The sequence below is a fragment of the Monodon monoceros genome, unplaced genomic scaffold (genome assembly GCF_005190385.1).
Source record: "Monodon monoceros isolate NGI ecotype Baffin Bay Population unplaced genomic scaffold, NGI_Narwhal_1 Super_Scaffold_19, whole genome shotgun sequence".
Classification (NCBI taxonomy): Eukaryota; Metazoa; Chordata; class Mammalia; order Artiodactyla; family Monodontidae; genus Monodon; species Monodon monoceros.
Genome location: NW_021703775.1, coordinates 63,198,121 through 63,216,648, shown reverse-complemented (window position 1 = coordinate 63,216,648; position 18,528 = coordinate 63,198,121). Strand labels below are relative to the sequence as shown.

At 34.7% G+C, this 18,528-nt stretch overlaps 1 protein-coding gene across 1 annotated transcript in view; it reads right to left on the bottom strand.

Annotated features, from left to right (window-relative positions):
• The window catches only part of MEMO1 (mediator of cell motility 1), a 107,800-nt gene that overhangs the window by 33,672 nt on the left and 55,600 nt on the right, over window positions 1-18,528 (bottom strand). The window contains exons 2-4 of the mRNA XM_029231852.1: window positions 13,303-13,363; window positions 6,238-6,350; window positions 3,859-3,970 (exon numbers count right to left, since the gene is read on the bottom strand). Coding sequence (XP_029087685.1) covers window positions 3,859-3,970; window positions 6,238-6,350; window positions 13,303-13,363 — 286 coding nt within the window. The remainder of the gene's footprint in view (window positions 1-3,858; window positions 3,971-6,237; window positions 6,351-13,302; window positions 13,364-18,528) is intronic.

The window sequence follows — 18,528 nt, the reverse complement described above, 5'->3', positions numbered from 1 at the left end:
GTATGAGAAGGTACAAGAAGAAAAACATGAGCTAAAGAATTATAAGCAGAATTTAAAAGAAATATTTCCAACCAGGAGTTGCTTGGTTGGAAAATAACTTTCTCATCGCTAGCCTCTACAGATAGCAGAAAACTGTCAAAGAAACAGCATAAGGACAAAGATCAAATCCACAGTGCTACCAAGAACATGGGCTCAGAGGCATCAAATCAAAACGCATCTGTAAAATGTATTAGGACCTCAGGAAGACTTAAGACAGTGCTTGTATACTCTCTCAGGCAGGTAAAAGGGCTTCTAAGAAACTCCAGGCCCCTAACTTGAGATCCAAAGTAGAAAGAAGCCTGTCTCAGAAAGAACTGTGGATGTGACTTTTGTCTAATGGAACGCACTTATAATCTGATGTACAGAAAACCCATAAAGTGTTTAATGGAGTTCAATCAGTTTGTACTAAAAAACAAAACAAAACACTGTTCCAAATAAAAAGAGGCCTTTAGGCTCTTAAACTGTCACATACATGAAGCAGACTAAAACTGCTGCTTAGATGCAAACAAGGCCCATTTCTTATGGAAAAGTAAAAATGACTCAGAGAGGAGAGCCAAAAGCCGAAAGGATCCAGTCAAGAGCTAAGAATAATACAGGTCTTCCTCAACTTAAATGGGGTTAAGTCTCAATAAACCCACTGTAAGTTGAAAATACATTTAACACACCTAACCTACTAAACATCATAGCTTAGCCTAGCCTACATTAAATGTGCTTAGAACATTTACATTAGTCTACAGTTGGGCAAATCATCTAACACGAAGCCTTTTTCATAATAAAGTGTTGAATCTCTCATGTAATTTATTGAATACTGTACTGAAAATGAAAAACAGAATGGTTGTCTTGGTACAGAGGATTTTAAGTGTACCGGTTGTTCACCCTTGTGATCATGAGGCTGCCTGGGTGCTGCGACTCACTGCCACTGCCCAGAAACATGAGAGAGTAAGCACACACATTGCTAGCCTGGGAAAAGATCAAAATTCAAAATTCGAAGTACAGTTTCTACTTAATATGTATCACTTTCACAACATCAAAAAGCCAAAAAATCTTAAGTGGAATCATCATAAGTCAGGAACCATCTGTAATGAATTATGAAGCCACTACCAGAAGACAGAACCAAGCCATAATCAAGGATATTTTCTATTTCCTGGTTAGAGTTCAGAATTGCTTTGGACCAGCGACTACTACATGCTTCCCATTCTTTCACTCTGCAACGGAAGTAACTGTTGTGCTTTACTGTCCTTGTCTCAAAACTGTATACTGAGTGTATTGGGAGGGTGAGGGGGAGACTTGCCTTCTTAGTGCACAGGTATCCAAATCAAAAAGAGCTACACCCAAGGAGCCTCATCCATATCCCAACCTAATGCAGATCATAAGATAATGGACTTCGAACTGAGGTCATAACTGGATGAGATTTCTGGGCATCTTAGGAGAGCTGGGGGTGCCCTCCATGTTGGAGAAATGTGAATTGTCCACCAGAGGAAGAATTGTGGTAGCCATCTGCAAAGATGGCTGGCAACAATACCTCCTACTCCTGTACACATATGCTACTCCTCCTGTCAAGAGGTGGCATCTATTTCTCCTTTGAAAAACAAAATGCAGTTGAAATGATACTATGTAGTTTCAGGCCTAGGCCTTAATGGGCCAAGAAACTTCTGGTTTTTTTCTCTTGTTATCCAGAATCACCATGTAAAGAAATCCAGACTATCCTTCTACAGAGAAACCAAGAAAATAGAAAAGCCCTGGTTGGTAAACAAACAGGCCATCTAGAGAACAGATGAGGTGTCTCAAGTAAAAGCCAGCACTAAGGCCATCTTGGATCCTCAAGGCCCACTCCAGCCATCTCAGTCAGTATCTTGTGGACCAGAGCAAGGTATTCCCTACTCAAACTCCTGATCCAAAAATTGTGAGCAATAAAATAGTTATGATTTTAAGTCACTAAGCTTTGAGGCAATTTGTTACTCAGTAATGAAAGACTGATACAGGTAGTGAGCGCAGCAAAGACTACAAAGGAAAAGTACTAGGTACTCTCTAAGAGTCAGTATTAGGAATCCTAATGTAATCTGAGATGTAGGGAAGGTTTTCTTGAGAAGTGATATACTTAAAAGTGGTTATTTAACACTATTTAATAGAAAATTATGAACAAAAATTTTGTTCACTGGTTTCAAATTTCTATTTTCCTAAATTACCACATTATGCCTGTTTTACTTTTGAAATAACAACAAAAATGTTATTTTATTAAAGCTTCCTTAAGGATACTGTTGGCAGTTTACTGGTCCTATTGTATTGAAATTTATTAAGTCTAAAATATATTTTCTTATGACAAAATACGCAAACATTTCAGCAACTAATGAAAGTTTTCTACTGTCCTATGTAGTTGAAGAATGGGATGTTCTGATTACACTAGGATTCCAAAACTTAAACAGCCTATATTGGTTTAATAACGTCTAAAGAATTAGAATGTATTAAAATAATTAACCTAAAATTATACTGCTTATAATTTAATATCACACTATTTTTGGAAACTTCTTCAGGTTTATGTTAATTCCTCATAGTTATCATTGTGAAAAGATGTGGATAACATAAGACTGAGAGAAGTAAATAATACTTTGATAACAGAATTAAGAGTGGAAATAACCCCCAAAACTGCAATAATGGAATAAAAGCAACATGGAAAAATTAAACAGAAATAACTGAAGAGACAAACACATTTAGGGTTAAAAAGAAATCAACCACAAAAGTACAAGAGGAGAAATAATCCAGCTTAACACTATAAAAAAGCCTTGGGGTTTGAGCTGACCACAAGTATATCAGACAATAGTAAGGTAGGCCATATCAGCATAATAACTGCTTAGATAATCTCAGACTTCATTAATGCATTTAATTGACAAATATTTACTGAAAACCTATAATGCACTACTTATTTTCCTAAGAGAATACAGTAATGAGGACCAGAGAAGGAATAATCTCACCATATTTAGAACTAGTCAAACTACATATGGAATATTAAGTCCATATAAAGGAAATGGTTGAAAAAATTAGAGAAATGTGACCTATAAAAGGAAAACTTCCTAATTTGAATATTGCCCTAAAAGAAGAAAGAAAGCTCTTAAAACAATTCTTTCATTTTACCAAAATAAATTGACTACTACGTGACAGGCGTTGTGCTAGGCACTGGGGTATAAGTGGAAAACAAAATAGATATTGTCCCTGTCTTCACTCTACTTATAGTCTAGTGAACACCCTATCACTAGAAGACCTTTTAGCAGGTACCAAATAAAAATCTGTCAAGCACTTTTTATAAAAGAGATCTCTTTTATAACAGATCTATATTATATTTAGATAATCTCTTTTACTATATATTATTATACAATAATCTCTTTTATAATAGAGATTCATGTACTTTGATTAAGGCTGAAATAAATTACCTCCAAAGTTACTTCCAAATCTAAAATTTTATGATTACTTACTTATAGCACTATAACATGAAAGAATGTAATTGTTACTCTGAGATAAATGAATGTATAATGAATAAGATAACAGGCAAATCAATACACACAAACACACACACACACGTTGTTGTTTTTTTCTTTTAATATTTCTACCTAATAAGACAACCATGTCACTTTACACGTTAAGCCTTCATAGGCAAACTACTCAAAACCAACTTCAATCCACATTCAGAAAATCCAATCCCAAATTTTTATTTCAACAAAAATTTTAAAACTCTTTACCCTAATGATTATCTCACCCTAGTTAAAATAATTCCAAAGAAATTAATATCCATGATTTCTCTGGGATTTCTTATATTAATTAATATACCTTTCCATGGCTTTAGCTGTATAAGGCAAATGCATTTCAATACTGTGTTCATCTTCATCTGTCTGCAGAGACATTCGTTCAAACATTCCTGTCTTCCACAGTTCTCCGTAAACTAGAGATTTCAAAATATAGTAAAACAAATATATTAATGTATATCCTTACCCTGTGAGACTCTATCCAGTAACACAAAACTACATGCTTTGGCAAGAGACAAAAAGCACCACATAATATTCTCCATTTTTAGTTTAAAAAAAAGGAAAAAACAACTAGCTTCTTACATACCAGACAAAACAGTAAGACATGTAATGATTTATTTAGCACTTTCATATGTTACATAGTTACATAAAAAATAGTAATTTTAATTTTTCATCAATTCCTTTCATTATATCTAAAATCACCTCTGAGTCTAAGCTTATCCTTGACCTTATTCAATCAGTAGATATTAACAAGAACAGTTGATTAGAAATCTTACTGAAATATGGAAAAATCCCCTGGTCTACTTACTCATGAGGTTAATAATATAGTTTTTGAGTTTTGTTTTGTTTTTTAATACAATGTACAGACTTATTATTTTACACCTCAGGTTCCTGTCATACTAAGATAAGAAAAGAAAATTCCTTCTGAGAATGCTATTTTCCTCAACATTAAAAATGAAGCTCGTGGTATAGACTGGAATATAAATTTACCACAGTACCATGCCTTAAATAATCTTAAAATTTTAAAATGATTTAAGTAATTCAAATCCTTCTGATGACTTACACTTAAAACTAAATATTATCAATATATAGCAAGAAAATGATGAAATATGTAAAAAAGATATAAGAATATTTTTATTTTTTCATTGAACAAAACCAGCATTTTTATAACTACATCCTTAAATGGGTTTACCAATAACAAAGAAACGAACAAATAACAGTACGACTTTTTTTTCTATAAAATTATACCTGATTAAAAATCCTCCATTCCTCATTGTCAGTCTATCCAAAACCAAAATTTTCTGAATGCCCCAACAAGGTTTTAAAAATAAAGCGTGTCCCAGAGGAAAGGGGAATTGGAATGAAGGTCGTAAAAAGGTACAAACTTCCAGTAATAAGATAAGTAAGTACTAGGGATGTAATGTACAACATGATAAATATAATAAACACTGCTGTATGTTATATACAAGTTGTTGAGAGTAAATCCCAAGAGTTCACATCACAAGGGAAAAAAATATTTTTTTCTATTTCTTTAATTTTGTATCTATATGAGATGATGGATATTCGCTAAACTTATCATTTCATGATGTATGTAAAGTCAAATCACCATATTGTATAACTTAAACCTATGTAGTGTTGTATGTCAACTATATCTCAATAGAACTGGAAGAAAAAAATAAAAATTTTAAAAGCATTTTAAATATTTGAAAAATGTGTACCCTAAAACCATTCCAGGGAGTAAGGCTAGTTTCATTAATAACCTATATCCTAACAACAAATTGCTAATACTCTATAATACTTAAAACCCCAAATTATGAAAATTTAGGCCTAAAAATTAAAGAAAAAGAGGTGATCATTTCCTCTGCAAATGGCTTTCTTCATTCTACAGAAGAATTTGTTGCAAAATTTCTTGAAACAATAAAAACACTCAACGTACTTAAAATATAATTTGATGAACTGGAAGGATACACACCAAGTTCATGAATGTGGTTACTTTTGGGAATGCAAATTGAGTTCAGATGAGGGGAAATTCTGAGTCAAGTGTGGATGATAAGTACATGAGTATTTGTTATAGTAGTCTCTGTATGGTTTGGTATTTTTTAAACTATGTACAAAATGAGACATGATTAAATAAAAACTGTGATTTCTAGAATTCTATTTAAAAATCAAAATAATAGATATGTTTTAAAAATAAAATGCACTTAAGATTTATGTGGCACCCTTCTTGCAGAGTTTCACAACTACGGTCTCAATTTTTTTCCCATAAAAATCATATATGAGGATATAAAGTCATTATCACCATTATCCATTTACGGTGAGGGAACTGTTATACACAGAGGAAGACAAACATGCCCAAAATGTTTCAACAAGTTGTTGTGGGTACCAATTTCTTGTCTCACTGTACAACAGGTACATGGTACTTCCCTGATTATAAATGTAACCACTACACTCCAAAGACTAGCGGATCTGACAGATTTTTGTGGCTGGCAGAAAAACTACAGTTGTCTTTTAGGCATATGGAAGATTTCCTTTCTTAGTTTTTCTTTTTTGCAGATTAGTTATAACAATTTTATTTTTACAATTCAAATATTACTATGAAATACTTTTAACTGTAAATTAACTTATAGTTCCTATTTGTAAAAACTTCAGCTGTTTACAAACTATAAAATTTCTATATACTTACTCTTTTGGTCAATACGAAGGTCATACAGAGGTGTCCTATATATATCCACACTGGAAAGTGCACATCGAGAAAGGGGCACATGATGAGAAGGCCCAAGGATGAAAATTCTCCGGCTAGGAGATATACAATAAAAAACACAGAACAATTGCACTTCTACACAAACTTTATTAAATAAAAAGGAAAAAACAAGTAATTTAAAAAAATTACATGTAATATTGTTTTCCTTGATTGAGTTCATTACCTACTGCTATATGCTAAACTGTGTTCTCTTGAAATCATACGTTGAAGTCTCAACCCCTGTACCTCAAAATGGAACCTATTTGGAGATAAGGTCTTTAAAGAGGTGATTAAGTTAAAATGAGGTCATTACCGTGAGGCCTGAATTCAATATGACTGGTGTCCTTATAAGAAGAGGAAGAGACACCAGGGGTGCACATGCACAGAGAGGTGATTGACCATGTGAAGAGGCATCAGGAAGACAGTCATCTGCAAGCCAAGGAAGAAACCTAAGAAGAAACCAACCCTGCCAAACCATCTTGGACTTTTCCAGCATCTAGAACTGTGAGAAAATAAATTTCTGTTGTTTCAGTCCCCTAGTTGATGGTAGTTTGTTATGGCAGCACTAGCAAACTAATGTTCCTACCAATGACTTGCTCCTCAGTTAATTAAGTTCAATTACTTATCTCTATCTTTTTGTTGGAAGGTCTTTAAAAGAACCATGTTTAACACCTGGGAATACTAGTTACTGATTATCTACAGTAAACCAACCGACTATGCTTAAAATCACCTCTGTATTCACAATGGCTAGGATACAAAAGGTTTTCAATAGCTGTATTAATTGAATTTTAAACATTTCAGCTATTAAATAAAATCTCAAAATAACAAATTCTAAACTTGCCTACAACATTAATAAAAATCCATAAAAGTATAAATTCTAAAAATCCAAAATATCATTACAAAGAAGCATTCTGTTAAAGCTATTTCCACATTTCTTCCATGGCAGAGAAAAAAGGCATCTTGTTGAGAACTCTGTAATAAGCTTTCTCAGTTCCCATTCAAGTAGAAGTCATTCTCAAAAACAAAGAAAATTATGTGTTATTTGCACTGTAGGCTAAAGAAAAGAACTAGGCTAAACTGTAGATTAAATCTTTACAATCCTTTTATCTTAACATCAAGAGTAAAATTAACTTATTCTCATTTTATCTCAAACATCTCTACAATCTAAATTCCAAACTCTCCATTTTCGCTGTTTCTCCCAGATTCATATGAACAAAATTTTCCCCACCACACACACACACACACACACACACACAAAGTTACAGACACAAAAGAACCAAAACTATAAGAAAAAAAGGAATATATGTAAGCTATATACCTAGAAAATTAAGTGCTACTCATTGCTCATCTAATGGACAAAAACACAAAGACTGAATCACAGAGCTATATCTCTTTCACATCAAAAACTTGCAGGCCAAGGAATGTGTGCTTTAGCAATATATTTATTTTGACAGAATTCTATTACAGCTAAGAAAATTAACCTACTGTCAGCTATATCTTACTTGCTATATGGGGTGTTGGGGGGTGGGGGTGGATAAGAAAGATGTGGATAAGGAAAAGGTAATTCTCAGTTTAGTCCCAAAATCTCCTCAAGATGTTGCAATCCTCAAGATGTCACGCAGAGCCCACATGTAAGACTTCACTCACAGGCCATTTCTAGTCAGAAACATAATCCCTTTCCTCACCTCCCCTGCTAATACCCACTTCTTGTCATCATCTCTATGATCAACTCAATAGCCATTTCAGAAAAAAAAAATCAGATCTATAGATTCCTAAATGAACGAAAGATACCACTATGTTCTCGTATCTTAACAGCACAAAAATATCACCACATTTTTAAAATTAAAGTTTAATGAGGGACATAGAAAATGGTAAATCTGAGTGCTTAGGAAACTTGCTTAAGGATAGGTATTATATGAATCAAGAATCAAGTAAGAAAAAAAAAGTATTTTTATGATTGAGGAATGTATTTCTATGAAAAGAGAGAGGGATAGAATATTTAAAATCAGAACACTCCTGGGAAATTCAGAATATATAATTAAAATATGAAATGACTTTTAAAAATCAATCTAGGCATAGATATATATCATAGGTAAGTATAACAAGGTTCTTCTAACAGTGGCTAAAAGATGAGCGTTACTCCAGAAATAAAGACCCGAGGTCAGCTTCGAAAGCCTAACTGCCTCCTCTAATACGTGACTATTCATCTTGCTTGCCTTTTTGTCAGACCCAACCTAGATGAAAAGATAAAGTCTGGTGGGGAAAAGAGGTCCCATCAGTCTGAATTATCCAACTGTGTACCCAAAGGTTGAAACTCATCCAAAAGCAACATAGTGAAGTTCCACATTTAGTTAAGAGAGATAATAGGAAAAAAGAGATTTAGGTCCCATCAATATAAAACCCTTAAAAGTGATATACCCAAAAACAAACCAAAAAAGGCTTCTTTTCATTGAGAGAAGAAAAAAGAAACTGGATATTGAACAAGTAGTAATCTCAGAATGAGTCTCTGTGTTAGCTATATGCTATAAGACAATTAATAGTGTAAATAAAAGATAATGCATTTTTCCCCCTAGATTGCTAGATCCATAAACACCAAGACCATACAAATATTTTGGAGAGAAATGTAATATAGGCATTGGAAGTAATGCCACTTTCTCTCCCTTCAATTAATTACAAAGTTCTTTGTCTTAAAAGAGTAACTTTTAAATATTGGCATATAATCACTGTTGCCATACACGTAAAAGAAACCTTTAATATAAAAAAATAGAAAAAAATCTGTAGGCATTCTCTCAGAAATAAATGTATTTCACATATAATAATACCTCCAGAGAATCCACATTTGTGGAGTTACTTACTATGAGGAGTGCAGTCTGTACACCTAACACATGAGTTACCTGAGTGTCTGTTCTCATAAATATTCAACTACTTATACTAAATAATGGAACACAAGTAATTTTTTTAAAGTGTTTCATGGTTAAGTGGAGATATTTTAACTAAAGAATAAAATGTCATGTGGCCCCAAAGAAGATTCCTTTTGGCATTCTTTTTCTGCCCTGCAAGGTTTTCTGAAAGATATGAATCAAAATCAAGTTACTATCTAAGTAACATCCTGAGTTCCGGTTTTTAATTAAAGTTTCAGTAATAGGAAAAGACTTTGCAACTCTAAATATGGGAAAGAACTTAATTAAATGTATAATTTTTAAAATTCCTTAAACAGCCTGAGTATTCTTTCTAAAACATGAATCAGATCATATCACTTCCCTGCTTCAAAAGTCTTTCAATGGCTTTTCTTGGTCAGAGGATAAAATACAAAAATCCTTAAAATGGGTTCTAAAGTCTCATATCGACTGGCCCCTTCTTGTATTATTCTTCCCCCCACCCCGGATCTCAGTACTTTATGCACACTGGTCTTGCAGTTCCTTGATAACAAGAATATCTTTGCCTATTTCAAAACTTCTCCACGTGTAATTGTTTCTTTTGCTTGGCTTAAAAATCATTTCCCCAGAGATGCCTTCTCCAATACCTTATCCACAATATAAATCCAATCACCCTGAATCACAGCAGTTCGCAAAGTGTGAACTGTGAATTCACAAGAACTTTTCAAGGAGTCCACAAAATCAAAACTATTTTCATAATAATACAACGAACCTTTTCAACATGTTAACATTTGCACTTGTAGTACAAAAGTAAGACTGGGTATACTGCTGGCTACAACCAAGGTAACGGAATCAAAATGTACTAGTAGTCATGTATTCTTTACCTTCACCCATGCTGTATTTTTTTTTCAGCCAGTTTCATTTAATTTCATTAAATTTTGAACTTCGAGTACAGTTTTATAAAAATATTCTGTATGACAAAATGCATTCAATTTGTGGTGATAAACACATAAAGCACTTCTACTGCATACAGAAGTATGTCTCAAGGAAAAAGCATCTGTGTGATTTTGAGTTATGAGCTGAAGTAGACTTTTTTCCACGGAACACAATTTTTACTTCAAAAAAATGACTGTAGACAAATTGTGGTTATTCCAATTTAGGTATCCAGCAGAAATTTTTTAGAAAATGGACAAAATGAGCCTGACACTTCAAAGAAAATATTTGACGTATTTGTTGCCAATGATAAAATTGAAACTTTTAAGTGAAAATTAGACTTTTGCAAAAAGCTTCCCAATAATTAAAATTTTTTCTCATGAAATTGATGGTGATATTAACAGATGTGATTTTTTTTTACATCGTATGATGAAATGTCAACATTTGAAAGATCTGCATGACTCAATGAACAAATATTTTCCAAATGTTCATGCAAGATGTTACAAAATCATGCAAAGGTAAAAGATCCATTCAAATTTTAAGGACAAAAGATGATCCTGGTTGACACGTAGAGAATGGGAACGGGAAAGAAGAATGGAAGCTAGTGGTATCAAATTTATCCTTCTCTCTTGGACTGTTATTTTTTCTCTATACTTATTATTCCCAAAAGGATGTTTTCTCTATTTTCTTAAAGAACTATGAAGATATTGCAAATCTCAGGGAGGGCCACTTCCAAGAGAATACAACAAGACTGTCTATGATTATTTTTAACACTGAGACCTTCACACTTATTTATTCAGAATTCAATTACTATATACTAATTATAAAAATAAACTGATCACATCATCATCCATCATTCGCATTTCTTTTTACTGACCTCCTTTATTGTCACCTTCTTAGTCGTTGACTCTCTTCCCTTATTATTTTTTTCCTTTCCATTCTCACTGTCCATCAACTTATTTAACACACAATTTCCACGTATATCAATATAGGCTCTCTATATATTCCTAGGCCAAATTTAATTCAGGGGTACCCTTTTAGCACATATCATCATCAATAACAGTTCTGCCAAATAGAAAAAGGTTTGGAAAAGGCTGTTATATAAACTAGCCTTGATTATGGTTGATTTATAGGCCCAGGGTCAAATAAAGGAAGCTTCTGAAAAGCTTTACAATCTAATTTCTATTTTACTCTTATTCATGAAACAAGTTAAAATTATACATTAAATATGTATTATGAAATATTTGTGAAAGATGTGCATCAAAACATCATAAAGGAGGTGGAGCTAACCAAAACCTCCTCAATCTGGCAATATTATCATTTTATTTATTATTAAAAACTTACTAAAAAATAATTTTCAATAAAGGCCTGATAAAATGTGCAGAGCATACTACATAAAAACAAAAGAGAGCAGCTTTTTTGCTTTGACAATTTGAACTAATTGCTCATAAAGGAGTAGGCTCAGGGCTGTTTTGAGTTACTTCTGAATGATTATACTTCATCTCTACTAGTACGGGTCTAACCTAACAACATTTGACAGAATTAAAATGATCAGTTTCACCTATTCACACAGTGTATGTACAACTGGCAATATAGACTAGAACCTGACACTGGTTCACATGTAGTGAATTAACTATTTAAATAAAACGTTGGTCAGCAAATTAAGTAATTTGGGTGGCTAATTCCAGCAGAAACTTTTGAAATTTCACAAGTTTCTTATTTTAGAGAGTGGTATACTAAGCTTTTAAAGTTCACAAATTTCTCATTTTAGAGAGTAGTATACGACTCAGTCTCAATTTGACAGAAAGATTTTTTTAAGCTAATTTCAGAGCTGTCATTAAATTATTAAGAGCTAATATACTTCAAAAACCATATTAAATTCATTGTCAGATTCTAAAATAACTCAGGTACCTTATCCTGTCAATGAGAAATTATTCTTCATTCATTAAACACAACCTAACACGTGCAATAAAGAATTTTCAATTATAAAGTGATTAAAATAGAACAAAGGGCTTTGAATTTTTCTTAAAAGTATTCATTTCCAGGTTTTCAAAGAAAGTTTTAAAAACCAAAATATTTAACTGTTAATATTCCTGGACCCAATTCCACTGTGTGCATTCATGTGAGTGGAAGAGGGGGCACACTCAATTCTGACACTATCTACCTTGAGAGGTTACGGGTTCAGTCCTACAAAAACGTCCCCACACCCACACCCATCCCCCATCACAGATGCCAGTCACAAGCCCAGGTTGTCACTTGTGCTTCTGACCAACCAGTTACAGATTGGCGATTCCAACAACCACCTCCTTGAATTTCAATTCAGAGGCCGATCATAAGTCCAGGTTGTTACCTGTACTTCTGACAGACTGGTTATAAATCAGAGGTTTAATTTGCTAGAGCGGCTCACAAAACTCAGAGAAATATTTCACTTACTAGGTCACCGGTTTATTATAAAAAGATATAACTTAGCAACAGCCAGATGGAAGAGGTGCATAGGACAAGGCAAGGGGAAAGAGCCAGGACCTTCCATGCCCTCTCCAGGCAGGCCACTCTCCCCAAATCTCCACGTGTTCACCAACCTGGAAGCTCTCCGAACCCTGTCCCTTTGGGTTTTTATGGGGGCTTTATTACATAGTCATGATGGCGACTGATTCAACCTGCAGGCTCTCTCCCCTCCCCCAGGGGAGGTCAGGGATTGGGAATGAAAATTCCAACCCTCTAAACGCAAGGTTGGTTATCCTGGCAACCTGGCAGCCCCATGCTTAGGTGGGGTCCGAAAGTCACCTTATTAACATACAAGAAAAACCTTTGCCATTCTCACCACTTAGGAAATTCCAAGGGTTTTGGGAGCTGTGAGCCAGTAACTGTGGAAAAAGACTGAATATATATGTGAAATATATTTTGGTTATCTAAATGACCAAATACATATTTCGTATAAATCACAATGCTGTATTAACCTTCTAACACTTCCAGAACTGAACATTTTACCAAACAAAAGGAAGGTAGAAGCTAAATGTTCAGATAATGAAAAATAGTATTAAAGCTTTTCATAACCTATATAAGGTATAATCAAATTTGTAAAGTCAAATTCTTAATGAAATCAAGTATATAATAAGTATGTAAAACAAATTACTTCAGTGACAAAGCAATTATAATTCCCAACCACCTAATCAAAATGGTATCTAACTATATTACTTACGTAATAGATGGATCCACTTGTTTGTAAGCATGAGCAGCACAAGACCCACAGTACGTATACCCTGCGTGGCTACAAAACAAAAAAATGTTTAACTTAATCATCAGATTCAAAATCAAGTTATTCTGGGAAAAAAAAAACTTTTGAAAGAAATCTAATAATTATGGTAAACATTATGTGTACAGATTAAAAAGCAATGTATTGACAGATAATGATGCAACTTCTAGAAGACAACAGGGAACACATCATTGTTCTGTGTTCCACTGTTATTTTATTTATTTATTTATTTATTTTGGGGGGGGAGCCATGCTGCACAGCATGCAGGATCTTAGTTCACCAACCAGAGATCAAACCCGTGCCCCCTGCAGTGGAAGCACGGAGTCTTAACCACTGGACCGCCAGGGAAGTCCCCCTGTGTTCCAATTTTAAATGTTAAAAAGTATTTGGTCTGAAGGAAAATTATATTTGGAAATATTCAAGGCTTATTTGAAGTTGCTAATGTAACATTAATAATATATGAGCTCTTAACATTCCTCTTCAATACCATAAACAGACTATTACATACATAAAAATGATAAGACCAAGTCAAATCAGAGCAAAACAAATAATCTACAAGAAACAACTCATGTCCCTCTGTGTCTTTAGTGGTAAGAGAATTGACCTGACCTTCTGTGTATTATGCCTTTCATTTTCTCTCCCTACTACTCATCCCATCCTTTTCCTCCTCTGGTCTCAGCTTTACATTGGTTCTCTGATCACCCATACAATGACTTTGTTTCACAACTTCATTTTTCTTTCTTGACTCAAGCTATGTGAGTCTAGAAATATTTCCCTTAATGCTTACTATTTAGTGTACAGCCAGTAAATGTTTAACAAATGGCTCTGTAGGAAAAAGCTGTATACATATGTACATAAGCTTATTATAAATTTTACTGAAATAAAGAGAGATGTATCACACAACTGACAAACAATGAAAAAATATAAAATACTCTTTACTGCAAATTCAGCTTAGGCAATTGATTGTCCCAGGATGCTTTCACTGATGGTAGCTTAACTCTTTGACCCACAGCCAAGCAATGGCTGCAAATGACAAGAGTGAAATAATGAAGACATATGTCTGAATTTCACTCATTCAACAATGACTTGAATGACTTCTTTGCTTATTAGACAATAGTTTTTCAAATACTGGAAACCATATTTCTTTCCTCATTTTTTCGTGCTTGTCACAGTGTAAAGGTTACAGACATAACATAATTTTAAGTTTCATCTGCCTTATTAACCTTTCCCCATTACTTTTCTTGAGTACAGACAATCAACAAAAAATAAAATCCTGATTTATAGCAATCTGTCTATTAATGTGGATTAAATCATTCCCATCATGGACAATTTCAAGATGCACAGTAAACTGAAAACACAGACTGGGAGAAAATATTTGTAAAGCATATATCTGACAAAGGATTTATATCTAAATATATAAAGAAAAAGCATATATCTGATTAAGCATTTTTATCTGAATATATAAAGAAATTTCAAAACAACCTAATACTTTAAAAAATATAGGTAACTGTTTTACAAGACAAAAAGAATTCTGAAGATTGGTTGCACAACAAAGTGAATGCACTTAACACTACTATATAAATGGTTAAAAGTAGTTAAGATAGTAGATTTTATATTACTACAATTTTTTTTTAATTGTTAAATAGGAAAAGATGTGAACAGATACTTTCATCAAAAAATACACCGGGGGCTTCCCTGGTGGCGCAGTGGTTGAGAGTCCGCCTGCCGATGCAGGGGACACGGGTTCGAGCCTCAGTCTGGGAAGATCCCACATGCCGCGGAGCAGCTGGGCCCGTGAGCCATGGCCGCTGGGCCTGCGCGTCCGGAGCCTGTGCTCCGCAAGGGGAGAGGCCACAGTAGTGAGAGGCCCGCGTACCGCCAAAAAAAGAAAAAAACACCAGGATGGCAAAAAGCACACAAAAGAAGGCTCTACATCAGTTAGTCATTGAGGAGAGGCAAATTAAAACTACAGTGAGCTACCACTGAACACCCACTAGAATAAGCTAAAATTAAAATGAGTGACCATACCAAATGTGGCAAGGATGTAGAACTGAAACTCAGTCTCTAGGAAATGTAAAACGGTACAACTACTTTGGAAAACGGTTTGGCAATTTCTTAAAAAAAAAAAAAAAAGCTAAACATACTTCTGCCATAAAACTCCTGCCAGCGATTCCACTCCTATATATATATATATATATATATATATTTAAGCATTACGTGCACACAAAGATTTGTACACAAATATTCATCCCGTTTTTATTTGCAAGAGCCAAAAACGGAAACAGCCAAACGTCCCTCAAAAGGTGAATGGATAAACAAATTGAAGTATATTCATACAATGAAATAACTCTTCAGCAATAGAAAGGAATGAACTATTGACACACTCAAAATAATTATGGTAAAAAAATAAATATGCTGAGTGCGAGAAGCCAGACAAAAAGAGTTCATACTATATGATTCCATTTAAATACTTCTACCATAAAAAATTTTTTTAAAAGAATATGTATGTATAAAACTGAGTCACTTGCTGTACAGGAGAGACTGGCACAACACTGTAAATCAACTCTACTTCAATTAAAAATAAAAATAAATAATTCTAGAAAATAAGAACTAATCTATAGTGACAGAAAGTAAATCAGTGGATGTGGGAGGGTGGGAGAAGGGCAGAGAGGGAAAGAAGGGCACAAGGAAACTTCTGAAGATGATGAATATGTTCATTATCTTAATCGTGGTAATGATTTCACAGGTGTATACATATTTCAAACTTATCAAACTGCATACTTTATATGCAGCTGACTGTTAATCATACCCCAGTAAAGCTCTATTTTAAAAATGAGGGCTTCCCTGGTGGCACAGTGGTTGAGAGTCCGCCTGCCGATGCAGGGAACACGGGTTCTTGCCCCGGTCCAGGAAGATCCCACATGCCGCGGAGCAGCTGGGCCCGTGAGCCATGGCCGCTGAGCCTGCGCGTCCGGAGCCTGTGCTCCGCAACTGGAGAGGCCGCAACAGTGAAAGGCCCGCGTAACGCAAAAAAAAAAAAAGATACTCATCTGATATAGACACAGAAAAAGAGATTCACATAAGTCAATCACAACCATACAAGATAGTAGCGTCCTTAATTAGGAGTAAAGTAATATGGGACATATGCTAAGCACACTGAAATCACTGAGGCTTTATTGGTCAGATTAATGGTAGTCACTCCATCCTTACACCTCTGTCAAGGGAGCCTATCAAGTTGCCTGAATATAGCAATATTCTCACAACCCAGTTCTAATCTTAGCCAGAAGGTAATATAAGTTGTTCTGTGGCTCAGCAGATTCAGTTTTGCTGTCATCCTGCACTGATCTTGATATTCTAGGCTAACTAGGGGCTCTATTTTAACCGGTTATGTCCCCAATCTTCCAGTCCCCAAGACACCAATACCAACTACTTCAGATACTTAATACCTGTTCCTCATCTGAACATCACTGGCTCCTGTCAGTTCAGATATGCACTATCTTGCCTGGCCATGCAGACCTTAAAAACCATCTGATCCATCTGGATCCGCCCTGGTCTGTCACAAACCTGAATGACATTCAGATTTTCAACACTGCTTTGCTCTCAGTTGTCCCTCACTTCACATCCCTCCACTTCTCAATCCTTACTCTTCTTGAATTTAAAGGCCCTGAACCCCAATCTATACTCCGATCTCTAAATCAACCTGTCTTTGTACTCTAAGTCTCTCCCAGTTTTACCAATGCTGTTCCTACCCAAGCTCAGTTCTTAAATGCCAGAAAGGCTTCTTAGAAACGTTAGATTCTTGAAGTATAGGCAGGAAAGAAATAGTAAGTAGAAGGGTAAGGGCATGAAGGGAATAAAGCCTGAAGGAAAAACATGAGCAAATGTCCAAGTGTATGATGTAAATGAGAAAATATGAAATTGGCCTGAATGGAACAAGAGAGTAATGTTAAGCCAGAGTCAGACAGAAGAGTCTGGGCTTGATAAAACAAGTTACTGAAAAACTGCTGTGTGCTCTTGGAACAGGGAGTGATAATATGAAACCATTATCATGTACTGAAAAACACAAGCACAAAGGACGTGTTAGAGGCAAGATGAGTTACATGAAGCTCTCTTGGAAACTGTGGCGTGAGGTAGTAATATCACGGTCTAGGTCTAGAATGGTGTCAGTGTCAGTGGGAAATGAGAAATCAATGCTCTAGGGTCTAGACAGAAACAGTGACATATCTTAGTGACCAAGTAGGAGGAAGAAGAAGAGGACAGTTATGATGATGGTGATAATTGAGTGCTTACTGCATCTCAGGCACTCTTCTATGTAACTCAAAGCATTACTTTTAATCCTAACAACTCTATGAGATAGGAATTATTATTCTTCTCATTTGATAGATGAAGAAACTGAAGCAGAAAGGTTAAGAAACTTGCTCAAGGTCATAAAGATAGTAAGTGGCACTCCAGGATATAAAGCCAGGCAGTAGAGCTCCAGAACCCATTCCTAAGCACCGTTAAGAGACCTTTACATAGTTCAACGAAGAAGGGAGGAGTCCATGGAGTAGGAAAAGCAACAAGCCTAACAACTGGAAGAATACTTAAAGAATCATATATCCTGTAAGACTACAAGGAAGGATGATAGTTTCGAAAACATGATTAACTAAGGTAAACTTGTTTCATAATAAGAACTTAGATTTCATGGTTTCAGTCCTTTTTGAAGCTGAAGGTTTAAAAGTTTGCTTGACCTAAAGACAACATAGTGGCATAAGGAAAGGAAGATTCTTTTATCTTTTTTAAAATTTTATTTATTTATTTTATACAGCAGGTTCTTATTAGCTATCTATTTTATACATCTCAGTGTATATATGTCAACCCCAATCTCCCAATTCATCCCACCACCACCACCACCCCACCCCCGCTTTCCACCCATGGTTTCCATACATCTGTTCTCTACATCTGTCTCTATTTCTGCCTTGCAAACCAGTTCATCTATACCATTTTTCTATATTCCACAAATATGTGTTAATATACTATATTTCTTTTTCTCTTTCTGACTTCACTCTGTATGACAGTATCTAGGTCCATCCACGTTTCTACAAATGACCCAATTTCGTTCCTTTATATGGCTGAGTAATATTCCATTTTATATATGTACCACTTCTTCTTTATTCATTTGGCTGTCGATAC